Source organism: Filobasidium floriforme (genome assembly GCF_021052385.1).
Source record: "Filobasidium floriforme strain CBS 6241 chromosome Unknown HD553scaffold_14, whole genome shotgun sequence".
NCBI classification, from domain to species: Eukaryota; Fungi; Basidiomycota; class Tremellomycetes; order Filobasidiales; family Filobasidiaceae; genus Filobasidium; species Filobasidium floriforme.
The window spans coordinates 625,419-642,242 of NW_025763635.1; the positions used below are offsets into that span (position 1 = coordinate 625,419).

The 16,824-nt window shown below is 52.7% G+C and overlaps 8 protein-coding genes across 8 annotated transcripts; 3 read left to right on the plus strand and 5 right to left on the minus strand.

The window, feature by feature from the left end:
- Nucleotides 1-4: 4 nt before the first annotated feature.
- On the minus strand, nt 5-2,834 carry HD553DRAFT_285872 (uncharacterized protein). The gene is made up of 5 exons (XM_046178245.1): nt 2,097-2,834; nt 1,615-2,037; nt 1,473-1,545; nt 1,041-1,408; nt 5-970 (listed from the first exon to the last, which is right to left on the minus strand). Exons 1-5 carry the CDS (start codon nt 2,376-2,378, stop codon nt 185-187), a joined length of 1,932 nt encoding a protein of 643 aa, XP_046035790.1. The 5' UTR covers nt 2,379-2,834; the 3' UTR covers nt 5-184.
- An 802-nt stretch (nt 2,835-3,636) lies between these two features.
- Nucleotides 3,637-5,064, minus strand: HD553DRAFT_57473 (apoptosis-antagonizing transcription factor). The gene is made up of 7 exons (XM_046184330.1): nt 4,951-5,064; nt 4,784-4,870; nt 4,591-4,709; nt 4,354-4,510; nt 4,197-4,287; nt 4,049-4,130; nt 3,637-3,984 (listed from the first exon to the last, which is right to left on the minus strand). The coding sequence occupies exons 2-7, from the start codon at nt 4,868-4,870 to the stop codon at nt 3,750-3,752; spliced, it is 771 nt and encodes a 256-aa protein (XP_046035791.1). The 5' UTR covers nt 4,951-5,064; the 3' UTR covers nt 3,637-3,749.
- HD553DRAFT_57482 (uncharacterized protein) lies at nt 5,005-6,001 on the minus strand. Its single transcript, XM_046184331.1, has 5 exons — nt 5,921-6,001; nt 5,806-5,862; nt 5,628-5,724; nt 5,367-5,565; nt 5,005-5,303 (listed from the first exon to the last, which is right to left on the minus strand). The coding sequence occupies exons 1-5, from the start codon at nt 5,928-5,930 to the stop codon at nt 5,058-5,060; spliced, it is 609 nt and encodes a 202-aa protein (XP_046035792.1). The 5' UTR covers nt 5,931-6,001; the 3' UTR covers nt 5,005-5,057.
- A 131-nt stretch (nt 6,002-6,132) lies between these two features.
- Nucleotides 6,133-7,444, minus strand: HD553DRAFT_313471 (cytosolic large ribosomal subunit protein). Its single transcript, XM_046180238.1, has 8 exons — nt 7,344-7,444; nt 7,259-7,275; nt 7,127-7,197; nt 6,884-7,043; nt 6,662-6,796; nt 6,519-6,595; nt 6,415-6,442; nt 6,133-6,346 (listed from the first exon to the last, which is right to left on the minus strand). Exons 1-8 carry the CDS (start codon nt 7,384-7,386, stop codon nt 6,332-6,334), a joined length of 546 nt encoding a protein of 181 aa, XP_046035793.1. The 5' UTR covers nt 7,387-7,444; the 3' UTR covers nt 6,133-6,331.
- A 207-nt stretch (nt 7,445-7,651) lies between these two features.
- Nucleotides 7,652-9,195, plus strand: HD553DRAFT_335923 (20S proteasome subunit). Its single transcript, XM_046182216.1, has 8 exons — nt 7,652-7,725; nt 7,798-7,833; nt 7,904-7,927; nt 7,996-8,082; nt 8,151-8,254; nt 8,336-8,495; nt 8,565-8,694; nt 8,779-9,195. The coding sequence occupies exons 1-8, from the start codon at nt 7,723-7,725 to the stop codon at nt 9,141-9,143; spliced, it is 909 nt and encodes a 302-aa protein (XP_046035794.1). The 5' UTR covers nt 7,652-7,722; the 3' UTR covers nt 9,144-9,195.
- On the minus strand, nt 9,196-10,789 carry HD553DRAFT_313474 (uncharacterized protein). Its single transcript, XM_046180239.1, has 4 exons — nt 9,793-10,789; nt 9,665-9,727; nt 9,505-9,596; nt 9,196-9,433 (listed from the first exon to the last, which is right to left on the minus strand). The coding sequence occupies exons 1-4, from the start codon at nt 10,429-10,431 to the stop codon at nt 9,253-9,255; spliced, it is 975 nt and encodes a 324-aa protein (XP_046035795.1). The 5' UTR covers nt 10,432-10,789; the 3' UTR covers nt 9,196-9,252.
- Nucleotides 10,790-11,676: 887 nt separating this feature from the next.
- On the plus strand, nt 11,677-13,980 carry HD553DRAFT_343208 (MFS general substrate transporter; the record flags this gene model as incomplete). The annotated part of the gene is made up of 14 exons (XM_046182852.1): nt 11,677-11,926; nt 12,002-12,079; nt 12,152-12,240; nt 12,304-12,420; nt 12,485-12,560; nt 12,626-12,943; nt 13,016-13,026; nt 13,089-13,158; nt 13,224-13,296; nt 13,363-13,456; nt 13,517-13,540; nt 13,604-13,665; nt 13,742-13,776; nt 13,841-13,980. The coding sequence occupies 14 exons, from the start codon at nt 11,677-11,679 to the stop codon at nt 13,978-13,980; spliced, it is 1,437 nt and encodes a 478-aa protein (XP_046035796.1).
- Nucleotides 13,981-14,367: 387 nt separating this feature from the next.
- HD553DRAFT_313478 (hexokinase-domain-containing protein) lies at nt 14,368-16,801 on the plus strand. The gene is made up of 9 exons (XM_046180240.1): nt 14,368-14,788; nt 14,860-14,895; nt 14,965-15,071; nt 15,138-15,228; nt 15,303-15,672; nt 15,737-15,795; nt 15,860-15,897; nt 15,974-16,441; nt 16,515-16,801. The coding sequence occupies exons 1-9, from the start codon at nt 14,586-14,588 to the stop codon at nt 16,613-16,615; spliced, it is 1,473 nt and encodes a 490-aa protein (XP_046035797.1). The 5' UTR covers nt 14,368-14,585; the 3' UTR covers nt 16,616-16,801.
- The last annotated feature ends 23 nt before the right edge of the window (nt 16,802-16,824 follow it).

The following is a 16,824-nucleotide window of genomic DNA, read 5'->3' on the forward strand; positions in this document are numbered from 1 at the left end:
CAAGATGGTCGGAAGAAGGGTCTCTTGGGTAGAAACTAGAAACGACCTCTCAACGTTTCAAGGGACGATCAGGCGATCCATGGGCCGAACGTGCATTACGTCATTCCCCCTTGAGCGAATGCAGTCACGTGATACAACGGGTCACAGAGTCCTATTTACAAGTTGAAGAAAATCATTTCCACCTTTAATATGTGGATCTATCGACCAACCGCCATTTCTTCAGCCATCCCTTCACCCCTCCAGTCTGACGATCATCGGCCGCTGGCGTCTGTCCGTCACGCGGCACCTCTGGTGAAGTTACACCACCAGTATCCTGGACGGGTCGACGGGCTCTGCCAGCCTCGAGGTCGCTTCCCGGTGACAACACGTCCTCGTCGTCTTCCTCCAATTCGTCCGCATCAGTATCAGCGGTCTGGTTGTTTCGAGCGATGCGGTTGGCTGCGCTCAGTCTGCGCTCGCTGTCTTCGGCCTCGCGAATTCCAAAGCTACCCAAGCCCCAACCTTCACTGGCAGCTGCGTTTTGTCCTTCAAAAACTTGCTGACGCAGTTTCGCCCTACGAAGCACTTTCCTCTTGGTGGCCTCCTCATGCCCAGAGCGGAGGTTGCGGACATAGCGAAGAATCAAGTTGATCGGGTAGGCAAATATACCCGATACGGATTCCAGAGGTAATGGGGAAGCGTCCGAGGAGGATGAGGATCCACCCGTGGTTACGGGTCCGCCATTGCCGGGCGACCGTGCTTCTCCAATCTCGCGAAGTTCGATGTCTTCAGCCCCAGATGTGTTATCCGGAAGCTCCGCTACCCTGCTGCGTCCACGAGGCCTTTCGACACGGAGCCGTAATGGGTCGAGCGCGGTCGTTGTACCAGTCGGCCCGTCTTCACCACTGATATTAGCGGCCTCCAGACGTCTTCGTTCCTCGCGTCGACGCTGGATACGAAGCTTCTTTTTCTGCTCCTTTTGAACCATGTCCTGATCAAGCGTGTTTATACCGTCAGCGCTTCGAACGCTTCTCCCGGAAACCAGGATACACTTGACATACCTCGACTTCACCAACGCCCATCCCACTTCCGACCCACCACCAGAACCCGAGCCAGCTTTGCCAGAGAACGATAGCCCAGAGGAGATTTTGTAACCAATTTATCGTGTCTTCCTTGACTTCGACGAAATTGATGGCGGTACTGATGATAGCAAGGATGGTCGCCCCAGCGCCGAAGGCTGCTGTACCTCCGTCGAACCGCCAGGCCCTTTTGCGATTGACCAGCAAGCCCCAAATGACTAGAGACACGCTGAATATGAGCAGAAGGGTGCCATCAAAGACGTTCCTGATGGCGTCTCCCAGATCGATAGTGGTCCGTTTGTCGGACAGTGACGAGAATGTCAAGCCAGAGGCAGCAAGGGCCAGGGGTCCTGTGTGGGGTCTCTATTAACGGTCGATCTCATCGAACGTATGGCATGCGATCCGAATACTGACCTAGCAGTAGGAAAATGAGCTTGACCTCAGTTGCCGACGGAAAGAGTAGAGTCAAGAATTGGATATGTGTGAGCTGTATGACGACCGATATCAGCATGATCATTAACCGAAGCTGACGGCGGACAGTGCAACGTAGACTAACGTGTACCATGCCATTGCATAGCGATTGCAAGAAGAACCAAGCACCCTTCTGTGGTTTACTCCACGTCGAGGGAGGGGTATTGACGCTGATATAATCCAGCATATATGGCCAGTGTGTGGATGACCTCTCTTGCGCAGCCATGACGACTACAATGCTGCCTATGATGCTCCCGAGGACCAGAAGAATCCCGGAGAGTTGCAGAAGATAGTTGAATTTCGACAAGGGGAAATGATACTGCGTTGTGAACAGAATGTGTATCAAGAGGACGGCGAGTAACGTCAGGGTGATTCCTTGGATGAGAACCTGAACCGGCAGCGAATAGGTAAAAGAGGGCCGGTAGGCGAGATATGGGTCTTTCCCGGTAGTTTGGGCAGCCGACGATTCTAGCCGTGGTTGCAGTGGTAGATGCTGCGGTCTCGGTGACTGAACACGCTGCCGTTAGCCTGGTTACATACATTGCGCTGTATATCGAGAAAGCTTACTTGATGGACCGTCCGGTCGAGATTATACGTGGGTGCCATGGCTGTGCCGCTATTATTTTCCATTCGTTTGGCCAGGTAGAACCCGCCCACAAGAAAGAGCGTGCAAGCGATTCCTATGCAGATACCTCTCCAGAAGACCGTCTTCTCCTTAGCCTTGACCGCCAAGAAGCGAGATTTGTGGGACGACCGGTATTGGGGAAGATCTACAGATATCGACGACTGAGATCCCATTGGGAACAGCTGGATATCACCGCCCCTTTCAGCGAGTGGAGAGTGCCGCATGATTAAAGGTGGATCAATAGGTGTACCGATACGAGCGACCGCTTGAGGCGTATAGTATCGTTCCTCGTTGCATGAACACTACCAAGACCCTCTGGGGGTTCCGCTATGACAGTTGATTGCCAAGTCGACGGGGATGGCCTCGCATAGTTGTATCGATTTAAAAGGGGGCCAAAGGTTCGATCCTGAGTCTCGTATGTCCAGTGATTCTATTATGTATACTGAAGCTGATAAATGATGACTGAGCGGTCTATTGATACCTTGGTACGATTTAGCAGGGAGAGAATCGTTGTGGCTAGAGGACGATCGATGAACGACGAGATGTGAACATCAGCAGCAGCGATGGAAGGTAACTCCCCCTCGTTAGGTGCAGGCAGCAGGCAGTAGTGTGTTTGCCGCGGGCCGGACGAGCGAGAACTTGGGCCAGATCGGTGTCGCTAGCGGCTACGAGCTACGCATTGATGGCTCGAACGATATGACAGCGGACTCGTGTTTACAACATCATGGGGACTTGACCATCAGAGATCAGACATAAGGAGAAGGAAGGGCTACAGAATTGTCATAAAGGGACGGCGTGAGGTCGTTGATGATCAGGAAACAGAAGCGATGGTGAAGCAGACACTGTGAGACAGACAGCCGCTGAGCGTAGACATGTTTTCCCTCGATGGCTATGTATTAGAAGCCTATCAGCGTCCTCCGGCTTTTATGACAAACGCAGGATCGATAAACTGACGTTGTAGGTCATGCCATCAGCTCAACCAGGCCCGCCAGGCAACTTGAACCTCCTCTTCGCCAACTCCTTTCCGCCAAATCCAAAGACCAACCCAAGGAATACGGCGATGGCGACGGCGGCACCGAGAGTCTTAAAAAAGCGCTTTCGATGGTCTTCCGCGGCAAAGTGGGTTCCGGCGTCATCCTCGTTCGATAACAAAGGTTGGGTCTGGCCGGCTTCGAGTTGACCAGGCTCGGGAGCGGCGGAACGCCTCAGGATAGACTCTGGCATGGTGGTATAGAGGTTGTGGAGAAGGCAGGACTTTGAATGTGTTACTTTGATTGTATTGTGTCGAGGGGCAGTTCTATGAGCAACGAGATTGTAGCGGTTATGTAAAACTAGGTGCAACGAGGATTGGATGGATAGATTCAAGTCATAAAACGCAAGTCGAACAGTAGTTGTACGTTGTATCAAGATGCGAGATGATGGCCGAGAGAGGCGGATGACGAGATCAGATTGATTAGATCGCGCGATAAGCTAGGGAGCTAGGGACCGTGCAGGCGCGATCGATCGACCTCGTCTCGGCTTGAGGGGGCAGGATCGGAAGGACTTTCTGCATACTTCGCATCTCATCTGTAGACTATACGCTAGCGATCCGACAATCAGAACACTTTCAGACCGCTCAGCGAGACCTCAGTATTCTCGCGAGAATCCGCGTCGAGCCCCGTGCCAGAGACAACGCCCATCACCAAGCCGTCTTCACGATCGGCACCGGCGCCCTCGATCCCAGCTCCACCCAACAGACTCGAGAACAGCTCGTCTACCTGTTCTTGATGCCAGCCATTCGAAAGAGAAATGGGCACGACAAAGTTCTGCGCCTTTTCGTGGACAGTGTATCTAGGAACGGGATGGGTGACGTCAGTTACCGATCGGCTGGTTGCTCTAGGTCGTTGAGACCCACCTGAGCTTTCGCCCTTTGCTGGCGCCACGCTCGGCATCCCGACGCTTCTTCTTTTCACTCTGTACGGCAGAAATGCCAGCTCCTTTTGATTGAAGGTGACGCCCATCAGCTCGCTATGCCATTGGAATGCCGGAACGGTAAGACTTGCCCGCAGAGGATCCTGAACGGGATTCAATAACTTCCCGCAGCAGGGCCTTGTACGCCGGATCCTCGTCTTGCCATATATCAGCGCCTCGTTCCTGCACCATTGATATCGAGATCCTTCAGCCTTCTGAGGGTCGACGACGGCCCAAGGGTAGACTTACTCTGCCTCCCAACCCGCTCTCGATCGCTTCCAGGACACCTATCTGGGCTGTATTCGTAAACTTCGTGTTGGCTTTCCCTAGATTCGCCTGTTGAGCCGCCGCCGCTTGGATCTTCGTCGACCATTTGTCGAGGGTGTTTGATAATGTGTCGTGCGATCTAAGCAGGCGGAAGATTCGTACTCGGCCGTTAGTGACCGCTCGATGATCGCTCGACTCGACGAAGAGCGATATGCTCACCTATCCAGCAATTCGAAAGATTCGTTGGCGATACGTTGCCAGTATGTGCTTTGTCCGTATTCCGATGCTGCTTTGCCGTTGGTTGTCTTTCGCCGCTTGTCCGCTGTTAGGCTGACGACCTGCACGTAGATCAAATGCCTTGTAAGGTGTCAGCGGACTTGGACTACCCGCATCAAATTGACGGGTTACGCACCTGTCTCAGACTGAGCAGACGATCCGAGAGCTGACCAAGCGAGTTCAGACATTCCAGGCACTTCTCCCGCACATCCTCGGTCTCCATCTATTTGAGCGACAGGGGGCAAATCAGATCCTGCGGATCATTTTCTAAGTAAGGTCGGTCACGTACCGCATCGACCTTACGTTTTCGGGGTGGTAGCTTGGAACCGGATGCCCATGCTTTTTGTAACGTGATACGAGCGGTAAGTAGTTCGTCGAAAGTTTTCTACATGCCAAAGTCTGTTAGCGAGTCATCCAGGTAGTGCGAGATGGAACTCCTTTTTTACCTGCTGCTTCTGTATGGCCTGACCCTTCTCGACGTCCTTCATCTTCGAGCTCTTTAGAGCTGCTAGAGGATCCAGAGCCTTCGCCGGGACAGCGTTGCTGGTCGGTCCCACGGATTTGCCAAGCAAGGTGGGACTGCGTGATGACATCGCTTCTGCTGCAGAATCTGACTCCATGTCATCTTCTTCCACCTCGTCCAACTCCCCTTCCTCCTCGTCCACCGCCGCGTCTTCGAAGCCATCCTCGTCGTCCTCGTCTTCGTCGTCTTCCTCTGCGAAACTTTCTTCCCCTCCGCTAGATTCACCAAGATAATCGAATTCTCCTCGGACAGGTGCTATCGGCTCGGTGTCTTCATCGTCATCGCTTGGATCGTCGTCGAAGATTTTGACTCGCTTGGGCTTGCTAGATGACCCAGCGTACTTTTCGTCTAGCTCAGCAAATGTTGTCGCAGCGGTGTCTCGCAGGCGAGAAGTTCTGTTGTTAATGAGACAAGTTAGAGTCCTTTTCGACTCTCCATGTGAGATAAGCCGACCCACCCTGAGACCGCATAATGACTCCGGCCGATAGAATCGTCTTCTCCATTAGGGCGGAAGGTGGACAAGGAGGAGTACGCATTTTCCGGGTCGATCTCAGCTGCATATGCAACAAACACGCCATTCCAACGGTGAATCAGATTGAAGGATCTGTATCTTCATCTTCAGGCGAGGCACCTACCGGAGGGCACCGTTTTCTCGTGCAGCTCTTTGAGTTGTTGTGCTAGAGTTTGGCGACCTGTCGTAAGGTGTGAGTTGCCTGTGTTTCCACCTGATCCCCGTGATCTGGGACTCACCAGAAGACATGATCACAGAGTCAGTAAAGGCCTATCTTCAAGAATGTACTTTCTGCTATATCAGAGTGTGATAGTGTGATGGACAGCCAACTTCAAGCCAAATGAGGCGATGCGAGTAAAGTTCAAAGACGATCCCAAAGAGTTCTCGAGCGATGCGAGCGAGACTTCCTATGCGGAAGCAGATTTTGAAATATTTATCATTCAGCCGGGGATGATCAGATCCGGCTGAGGGCGTCAAGTTCTGAGCGCTTCCTCTGACAAGGGCTTCCAAGTTCAAACGAAGCAAACATCTGCGGTTGTACACGGTACCAGATATAAATAGTTGTACAAGAAACGGATACTGATGCAGAGCTGTGTACAAGGGAAGTTTCCGGTGAAACGGTATCGAGTGAAAAACCTTTCTTTCTGCACTCAAAACATGGTGTCCTGTAAAAGGTAAACACAAGCAGGGTGAAAAAGCGGCACGACAAGCTATTTTGAATCCCCGCTCTTACCTCGTCTCGCAAATACTCCCCAACATCGCTGCACAGTTACATACGATCAGGCAAAACGGATCAGCTTCCCGCCATAGAGGTAGCTCCAGGTCAACCAGACTCACGCTTGATGGAAAACAATGATACCTGTAGGATCTAATTTCCGTGTGTCAACCGTTGAGCGAGCGGTCACTCCGAATCCCTGCACAATGGGGTACTTGTCAGCATAACGTCAGTGGTAACGGTTCGAATCTGTATTGAAACTTACCAAAGGTGTATCAGACATACTGAAAACCACCACACCTTGGTGCTCCGGCGTGTCTTCCGTGATTCTTCCCAAGTGTGCCTTGACGACGTGGTTGCCGTACAGGAACGGCAGTTCACCCGCAGGCTTAATCCATACCTGCACTCGATGGTCGAAGCAGAGTTCAGCAATAATTCATGAGGAGACTCGTGTGATCCACAGGCAGCTCCTTAAGACCGAACTGACCTTGTACTTGGCATATTGAGCGAGGTAATCGAGACTTCCTACTTGCAGCTTGAACTTGCCGGTCTTGCTGAATTTCCCGAAACACGTGCCGAGCGAGATGAGATTCGGTCGAGAAATTGAGACTGCCAGGTGCATGGTCTTGACAGGGAGGTAGTATACTCTACAAAAACCCAAATATGACTGGTGAGAAGAAGAGCCATAGGGCGAAGTCGCCGCCGCTTGAAGGCGAGAAGGAACACGCACCGATCTTTATGCAGTCGGAAACAAAAGGCATCCTCATCGGGTCGGTCGATCAGATGCACCAAATTTTTTCCCTAGAGTCGTGGTTCATCATCAGCAAAGACTTTAGATCTGTAACCTTGAGTCTTGGCGTACGATGTAGTTGGCCAGCTCTGTAACGATACGGGAAGGCAACCGTCAGCTCAGGTCAACTGGTAATCGTTATCGCACCGTTCCTCACTCTCGAACACGGCCTTGGTCTCTTCTTCAGTCAAAGGTCGCATCTTGAATCAACTGTCGTCTAGGTATTAAGTGTAAGTCAAGGGGCTTCGAGTCGCAGTCGGTCCTCAAAACAGAACGATCTGGCTGAACATGTTCGAAATATCTCAAGGATGCAAGGATATTGCATGCACGCTCTTGCTCGGGAATTCTTTTGGATCCGCGACTTGGCTGATTACGTAACCAACTCTTCCCCCTCCCGCTGACGAGTCCTTCACAATGACATCTCACTCATCAGCGTTCAGCGATTCAGCAACCATCCTTTTGACATGTCACTGCCATTCCAAGGCTCACATCCTGTACATCCACGTCTTCGTCAAGCTCTACACAATTGATTCAAGATGGTGCGTAATATGCCCGAATCGGCGTCCCTCTCCCTGAGCTCGAAACTGAAATAACCATATTCGTTGCACCAGTTTCGAAACTCTTATGATTCGGACAACACTACCTTCGTGAGCTTCCAGCCGTTGACCCTTTGATAATCCACTCGGCCGTCTGACCTGCTGTTCGATGTATACATAGAGTCCTCAAGGTCGACTGCATCAGGTGCGGATGCGTCTGCTCGGATTGCAGCCTACAGACAAAGGATCTAATGTGGGAACGTTGGCTCGCAGGTGGAATATGCGCAAGAAGCTGTCAAGCAGGGATCGGCCGCAGTGGGACTCCGCTCCAAAACTCATGCTATCCTCCTGACACTCAAGGCAAGTTCGATCTTTCGCTGTCAAACGGCATTTACAGTGGGTACTGACAGACTCGCGTGCGTCCAAAGCGATCTACCGGGGAGCTTGCCTCGTACCAAAAGAAGATGATCAGGATCGATGACCATGTCGGCGTGGCGATCGCCGGGTTGACCAGCGACGCTCGAGTCTTGAGGTACGTTCTTACCCGTTCGAACAATCAGTAATGACTTCATCTCGGTCGCTCATGTTGCCCTTCTCCTTTTCATCTCGAAAGCAACTTTATGAGGCAGAAGGCGATGCAATCCAGGATGCTCTACGCGCGTCCAATCCCGGTCGGGAGGATTGTACAGAGCATCGCTGATCGAGCTCAGACGAACACCCAGTATTATGGAAAGAGGCCTTATGGTGTCGGATTCCTCGTCGTGGGAGAAGATGTAAGCGATTGTAGCTTGGCTGGTCTCGCAAGCATTCGTGGCTGATCTGGCTCTCGCTCGTCTTCGCAGGAGACCGGTCCTCACCTCTTTGAGTTCTCTCCTACTGGTGTTTTCTACGAATATCACGCACACTCGATCGGAGCTAGGAGCCAGAGCGCCAAGACCTACCTTGAAGACCACTATGCCGAGTTTGAGGACTGTGAGTAATTGCGAGCTATCATGATCACCGACTTCAAACTCAAAGGAGCATATCATCTTTCTTTATCGTGGGATCCACGTCTAGGCTCCTTGGAGGATTTGATTCAGCATGGTCTGAACGCGCTCCGTGACACCCTGCAGCAAGACAAGGCGCTCACGCAACAGAACACCTCGATCGGTATCGTGGGACCGAGTTCAACCGGCAAGAAGGCGAACTTCAGGACTCTGGACGACGAGGCCGTCGAACCTTATTTGGCCGAAATGAGGACCAGGCAGGGGATCAGTGCCGAAGCGGAGACGGGTGCCGGCGATGACAACGATGAGGGTGGTGCCGCTGGAGGCGCTGCCATGGCGGTCGAAGGCGAGGGTGCTACCGCTTCCACCGCAGAGAGCGGCGCAAATGCTCCTGTTGCCAACGATGGAGATGGCGACGTTCAAATGCAAGGTTAAACCGGATGATTGGGTGATATATTATGGCTATCTGACACGACATGACGAATCAATTATACAATGTAATGCTGCTCTTCGGCTGACGATCTCGAATCGAGCGTCGCCGCGGTCATAGCCAGCCGGGGTGATTCCCTTGACGCGCTGCCAAAGGCGACCAGTACGTGACTAAAGCTTGATCTCGAGCTATAAGGAAGGCGACCACCGAGAAAACAGGAGCGGCCAAGCGAAATAGTGACAGTTCTGGCGACTCGGAGAGCTGTAGTCCAGCAATGAGAGGTAGGGCAGCCAGGCTGGTGACAACGAAGAAGATTTGGTTGAGTCGGTTGCCTGAGATCACTCGCGATAAACGAAGACGGCTTACATCATGCTGGTATGATAGACGTGATGCTCCCAGGAGGATGGTAGTTCCAGGCTGAGACTAAGCAGACACAGTAACACCGGCGCGACAGCCAGCTGATTACGAAGACTTTGTAAGCGACTGGCACTGCGGGCTTTTGGATGATGCGACGATCAATACTCACTCCTGTGGACAGTGCGATGTCACACACCAAGAGATCAAAGTTGGATAGCAGGGCTTCTGGGACCTTTAGATACAACGCGGAAGGAGTCAGCGTCCCGTCTGCACGATGCTCCGAGCAAGACTGCTCACCGATTCAAACCCAATTCTCGAGTAGTGAAGTAGCGCGGGAACGCCCAATGCAGCCCGAAGCAGACCAATGGCGGCGATGATCCTCCTCCCCGATGTTGCTCTCCTGTGCAAAACATCTCTTGCCGAAGGCGGTAGCATGCCGTCCTCGCCCTCGTCTAGCAAAGACCCGGTAGGACTGTTCGCATCCTCCCCGTCGCTGAGCCAGTATCCAAACTCGGAATTCTGACCATCCCATGTATATCCAGATGACTCGGACTTGACATCGTCCCGATCGGACACGCACGACGGGGAGATGCTATATGACCTAGCCTGTCGAAGGGGTGGAGTCCGCCAGCCATACGATCCGGATGACCTCGGTTGCTTTTCGCTCGTAACGAGATGAGCACTTCCTTGGCTCATGGACCTCTTGACGATAGGGGGAAACGGGAAGCTACCGGTCGATAGCTTTTCCGAGTGTCTCCGGGATAGTTCATCCTTGGAATGTTCGGACACGGGTGCGAAGTAGTCAAAGGGAGATTTTGAGGACGCCTTGCGGACCCGTTGACTTGTCCAAAAGGAGAGTATGGCGACCAGTATGACGAAGAGTAATATCGTCACGTGTGATAGGACGGAGATGAGGTGCAGCATGACGGACGGCATCTTGAAGAGAGAGCTGAGCGACTTGGTAAACGCTTTGCCTGGCGGTGTCGACGCAGATTTTCATTCATCTACTTGGTCGGCATATATATGCCTTCGGTAACCATCGAACTCGTCATAGGACCTCCCGACTTGGAATTGACGAACAATGCAGAAAGCTACGACGTCGATGTTCAGGACGTTCAGGACCCAGACATCGGGTATCAGGTCGCCTCGACGCCTTCAGGCCATAGGTATGAACACCAGCCGAAAAGGTCCTGCCTGACGATCTGGTTTGGGCATCCTGTGGATCCCAAATGTTCCCGGTGCATCCGGTGTATCGCTTCGCCAGCTGTCCAGCTCGCCAGATCTCGAATGTTACGGAACTCGAGGACGGTAACGAGGTGAAGAGGTCGCAAAAGTGAACGAATCCGTCCCTCTGATCGACAGGGCGGATTGGGCGGGAAGGCGGCGTGGTGGCGCGTGGGCAAACGGTCTCAGGTACCACGCCACGGCAACAAAGTCTCGCGTCGACCACGCGCCATCGCTCTTTCGGCTGCATCCGGTCGCACAGACAACCTTTCAACGAGCGACGAGCAGCGAGCAGGGGTCCACTGACTGCAGCATCGAGGCATCCATCAGTGATCAGTCCTCAGCTGGTAGCTGGCCGGCAGCCCAGGTAGCCCAAGAATCATACAACCCAGCTTCCCAGCATACCTTACGACATCACGCCGTGGGCCGTGACCTCCCGGTCTGCGCGATCGATAGAACTGATGGAATCGCAGGGCGTCGCGCATCGGCCAAAGGGACAGATCGGCCATCGTGACCTATATCGAGCGAAAACTTGCGCTTTCCATATATTTCTGTCTGTCACGTCGTCTAGACTATACCTGACGTATCTTCAGCTGAAGAAATGACCATCCTCGTGACCTGCTCATGACTTGGACTGCTGATCAAGCTGTCCGACGACAAAAGATGACCCGCATGCTGGGGGCTCGGCGTTGGCTCCGGTAGTGCGGCGCACCTTCCGCTCAAGCCCGACGTTCTACCGACGCTCCAAGAGAATTTCCTGCAAATACCGATATACCGAAGGCCTTGAAGATGTCAACGAGGCGAAGACCACTTGAAGAGTTGAAGAGCGTTTTTTAATCGGATAGGTCAGAGAACGGACAAGCAGTAGCGATAGACCAACAACTCGCCCTGGTGCAAACACCTACGTTCAGCGACATCGCGATCAGTTATAGTATCCGGTAGGATCGATCTCGCATCATGGACACGGTCAGCCAACTAAAGGCCGATGTCATTACGGTCAACAAGGTTGCTGCGCAAAATGACGAGACACGTTACGACCACGACGACGAAAAGTATCACGACGAGAAGCACGTCGATGAGGAGGGCGCTGCTGCTGCTCCGGCTGGACCTCCATCAGAGGGCGTGAACGACTCGGCTTCCATTGTCCGGAAGCTTACGTCGAAGCAGGAATTGATCGTCTTTTCGGCTTGTTGCATATCCTTGTTCCGTAGGTATCCTCAATAATACGATTTTAAGCGTTAGATGATTTTGACTCCTAATCTTCGTTATATCGCCTCATTAGAGGCCGGGTGGAATGATGCTAGTTCGGGTCCGCTCTTGCCTAGTCTGCAAGCCCGCTACGAGATTCGGTACCTTGTCAGTGAGTCAATGACCGGGATATTTTCGCGCTGGCATTCGGTTTGTTAACCTTCATTTGCATTTTGGGGTTAAGTGAGCATCATCTTCCCTGTTCAATGCGCCGGATTCATTACCGGAGCATTAAGTAACGTCTGGTTGACGGATCGCTTCGGATTGGGTTGGGTCAGTCGTCCCGGTAGAAACAGCTTCTCCCTCCAGTAACGCTGATTGCCGCAACATCTACAGGTCGTTCTCATCGGAGGAGGATTCCAAACGCTGTCCTTCGCCCTCAATTGTTGGCTGCCACCTTATCCCCTGTTCGTGGTCGCCATGTTTTTCAACGGTGTCGGAACCAGCTTGCAGGTGAGTGTTCACGGCCCCCCACCGGAGATTTTGGCGAGGTTGACGCGAATACCTGCGCATCCAGGACGCCCAAGCAAACAGCTTGACCAACCGTTTCCGACGTCCAGACGTCAAGATGGCATTGATCCATGCAGCCTATGGTTAGCCATCGTGATTATGCTTCTTTTGCCTTGATCGAAGCTCAGCTTGAATCTGCTCTATCCAGGTCTTGGTGCGACCTGCAGCCCCTTCGTATCGACTCTCTTCGTCGAGCATTATCCTCAACGGTTCTATTTCTACTTCCTGGTCTCGCTGGCTCTCACGATCGTGAACAACGTCTGGTGTGTGCTGGTATACCGCTTCAGAACAGCCGATCAGGTTTTGGGACCCGAGCCTCCCGAGCAGGTGCAGAACGCGAGTGGAGAATACGAAGAGATGGCCGAACAAAGCAGTGGAGACAAGATGAAGAGAATCATGAAACTCAAGCCTACTTGGGCTATCGCTTGTCATTTGTTGGCCTATGTCGGTCTCGAGGTTACGATCGGTGAGCGATTCTGCTGCGGCGATGACGACATGGATCGAGACTGATGCCGCTTCGAAACTGGTTGTCCGTTAGGTGGATGGATTGTGAGTATATTATTTATTGTCGACAAACGAGACACGGGTCTGATTCAATATATCATCTCCAGGTATCATACTTGAGAGAAGTCCGAGGTGGTGGTGTCGATTCCGGATATGTCGCCACCGGTTTCTGGGGAGGTAAGGCGGATATCTCACCTCGAAATCGAGAGGAAAGTCTGATCTGACCTTCCCTACACGCACAGGTCTGACGGTCGGACGAGTCATCTTTGTACCACTGAACCGAAAGATCGGAGAAGGTCTGGCTGGATATTTCTAGTAAGCCAGTTTGGGCAAACCTGTCGCGATAGCGGCCCTGATCTCATCATCTTTCGCCTTTACTAGCCTGTCTTGCGCCGTTGGCTTGCACTTCGTGGTATGGTTTGTACCCAGCGTCATCGGCAACGCCGTCGCTGTCAGTATTATCGGAGTGTTACTGGTGCGTACACCTGTATCGTTTCAGCTCTGCAGACTCTGTATTGACCCTACGCTGCTATAGGGACCTATCTATCCTATCGTGATGGTGAGCCTTCTAGTCCCGTCGATGAAGCGAGTCCCTCTCACTGACGCCATCATTGATCTGCAGAACGCCTGTGCGAAGATTTTCCCTGTCGGTATCGTTACCGGAGCTATCGGATTCGTCGCAAGGTAAGTCAAACCAATCTCAGCAATAGGTAGTATACGAGGTTGACCTACAAGTCTCTGTCATTCCACCTGCAAAAAGCTTCGGGGCAGCTGGAGGCGCCATCTTCCCCTTCGGTCAGTTGAAGTTTACATAGGAACCCGCCGATATCCAAGACTGACGTGAGTGCACATTTCGTAGCTACCGGAGCCCTAGCGGACAGGTTTTCTATCAAGGTCATGCAACCTTGCATCCTGGCTCTTATGCTGGTCTGCGTGATCACCTGGTTCCCCATCGACTTTTCCATGCGCAAGGCCGCACGAGCCAAGCTCAACCGTTAAAAGCGTCGGAGGTTCGAAGCCGCAGAGATCGGCCTAATGGACAATTTCGTGTCTACTTCGCTATAATGTCGCCTCATGTTCTGCTCTCCACAAAATGTACAGGTGTATAGATCGGTTCACTAGGCCTCGCCCTGCACTACAAAATACAATAATTGAATCGGTCTACGTGCTCGTCCGACTTGCGATCCTGAAACCGAATGATCGACGTGGGTCCTAGCTACTTGTAGTCCCCCCGGCACGTGACGTCGGTTCCCAAGCCTTTTACGCGAGGGGCTTCGTCACCTGCCTGCTGCCTGCCCGCCCCTTTCTCTTCGACCCTCTCTCCCTTTTTGCTTCCACCCTGACCTTGCCGTCGCTGGAAACTTGGCAACCATCCCATCCCATCCCATCCCATCCCAGACCGAATCGCAATGCTCGACCATCTGCTTCGACCTGTTCATCGTCAACGGATACCCACACACACTTCGAGAGCTGAATAGCCAAAAGGTCCCTTCTGCTTCTTCCTGATAATCAACGCTCGGCACGTCAAGCTTGGAGCCAGTCTACAGGAAACCTCTCGACCTACCACTCTCTAAAACTCTCACAGCGACACCCACCTCACCACCATGGCTCCCGTTACCACCTCTAACAGCAAGCTCCCTGCCGAGGTCCAGGCCATCGAAAAGTTCTTCTACTTGACTCCCGAGCGTCTCAACGAGATTGTCAAGGGTTTCAGGACCGAATTCGAGGATGGTCTCCAGAACTTTGGACGGGACACTGCCATGATTCCCAGCTACTGTCTGAACGTACCCAACGGTAGCGAAGTCGGGTACGCTCTCGAAGAGTTCTTCTTTCGAGCCAGATAAGCATGCTCACTGTGAGACTTGCTCTCTTTCTCAGCACCTTCTTGGCTCTCGACCTTGGTGGTACCAACTTGTGAGCTCAGATAGGGGTCTCTTCCCCCAAGCTAATCAAGCTGACCACCTCTTGCCCATTGCCCACTAGGCGAGTCTGCGAGGTCACTCTCGAAGGCAAGAACAACTTTAACGTGCAGCAGCGCAAGTACAAGATTACCGATGAGCTCAAACAAGGCGAGGCACGAGCTTTGTTTGGTAAGCATCAGCGAGCATGCATCGACGGCATAACAGCTGATCTAGTTCGCTTTCACGCTCGACCAGACTACATTGCCGATTCGGTCGACTCTTTCTTGACTGATATCGGTACCGAGATGGATGAGAATGAGAAGATCCACCTTGGTTTCACTTTCAGGTATGTCTCGACGGTCCTAGTTCCTTGTCTCATTATTAGCTGTCACTAAACCCCCTATTATTCAACTCCACCAGTTTCCCCGTCGAGCAGACCGCCTTGAACAAGGGAAAGCTCCTCACCTGGACCAAGGGATTCGCTTGCAAGAACGCCATCGGCCACGACGTCGTCAAGCTCCTGCAAGACGCTCTCGACCGCAAGCACGTCCACGTCAGGTGTTCCGCTCTCGTTAACGACACGGTCGGAACCCTCTTGTCCCGATCTTACCAATCCGGTCCCGCTCTTATCGGTGCCATCTTTGGTACCGGAACCAACGGTGCCTACATTGACAGGGTGGAGACGATCACCAAGTTGGGAGAAACCGCTATTACCGAGAGCAAGAAGGGAGGAAAAGATGCCGGAGAGTACATGGTCGTCAACACCGAATGGGGTGCGATTGACAACCAGGTCAGTCGATATTCGGTCAGAGCGCACGACGGATGTATGACTGACACTTATCGTTCGATCTTAGCGAAAAGTTCTCCCCGTCTCGATGTTCGACAACAAGCTCGACCGAGAGTCTATCAACCCGTAAGTTGGCAAACAGCAGCACACGACGAGGATCTCGCAGTTAACGCTCCGGTCTGTTCCCTAGCCGAAAGCAAGCATTCGAGAAGATGGTCTCGGGAATGTGTAAGCCATGTTCATGTCTCACCTTGACTCGAACCTCCTCACTTACCTCTTTTCACTTGGCTTGGTGGATACACAGACCTCGGAGAGATCGTTCGAAACATCCTCCTCTACCTGGTCGACAACCTGCTATTGTTCAGCGGATACTCTAGCCCCATCCTCAACACCCATTACGGATTCGACACTGCCTTTGTTTCGGCCATCGAGGCCGCCAAGAGCGCTCAAGAGGTCAAATCGGCCATCTTCCGCGAATTGAACATTCCCGAAAACAACATTAGCGAGCAGGATGTCGAACTCGTACAGTGGGCATGCCAGGCAGTATCGACGAGGGCCGCCGCTCTCTCTGCCTGTGCCGTTGCGGCTGTTGTCTTGCACACCAAGGCACTCGACAAGTCGGACCCTATTGATGTCGGTATGGACGGAAGCGTAGCCGAGTTCTTGCCCTTCTTCGAGGAGCGTGTGCGAGCCGCCCTGCGGGACACTATCGGACAGGATGCCGAGCAGCGGGTGACGTTTGGTCTTGCCAAGGACGGTAGTGGAGTCGGAGGTGAGCCTGCAACGAGAAGAAATTGCTCCCTGATGCTCGCCCGACCGACTCATCATGCCCTTTTGACTTGTAGCTGCCCTTTGTGCCTTGCAGGCATACAAGGCCGAGAAGCAGGGTCTCCACCCAGAAGTAAAGAAGATGGACGCTACCGTACCCGGACTTGCAGACCTATGATCTTGTAGCAGACTAAGCAGTGTACAGCATTGTCGATCGCACGGACAGAGTAGAACGAAAAACAGCCTCTTGCCTATGATCCCCCGTCGCGTCGCTTGCTTCACAAACAAAACAGAAGAAGCCGACGCGCCGAGGTCGAGGACTCTCTCGGTCGTTGAAGCAATTTCCACCTCGCATCATCATCCATTCATTCGTTCATTCTGCAGATT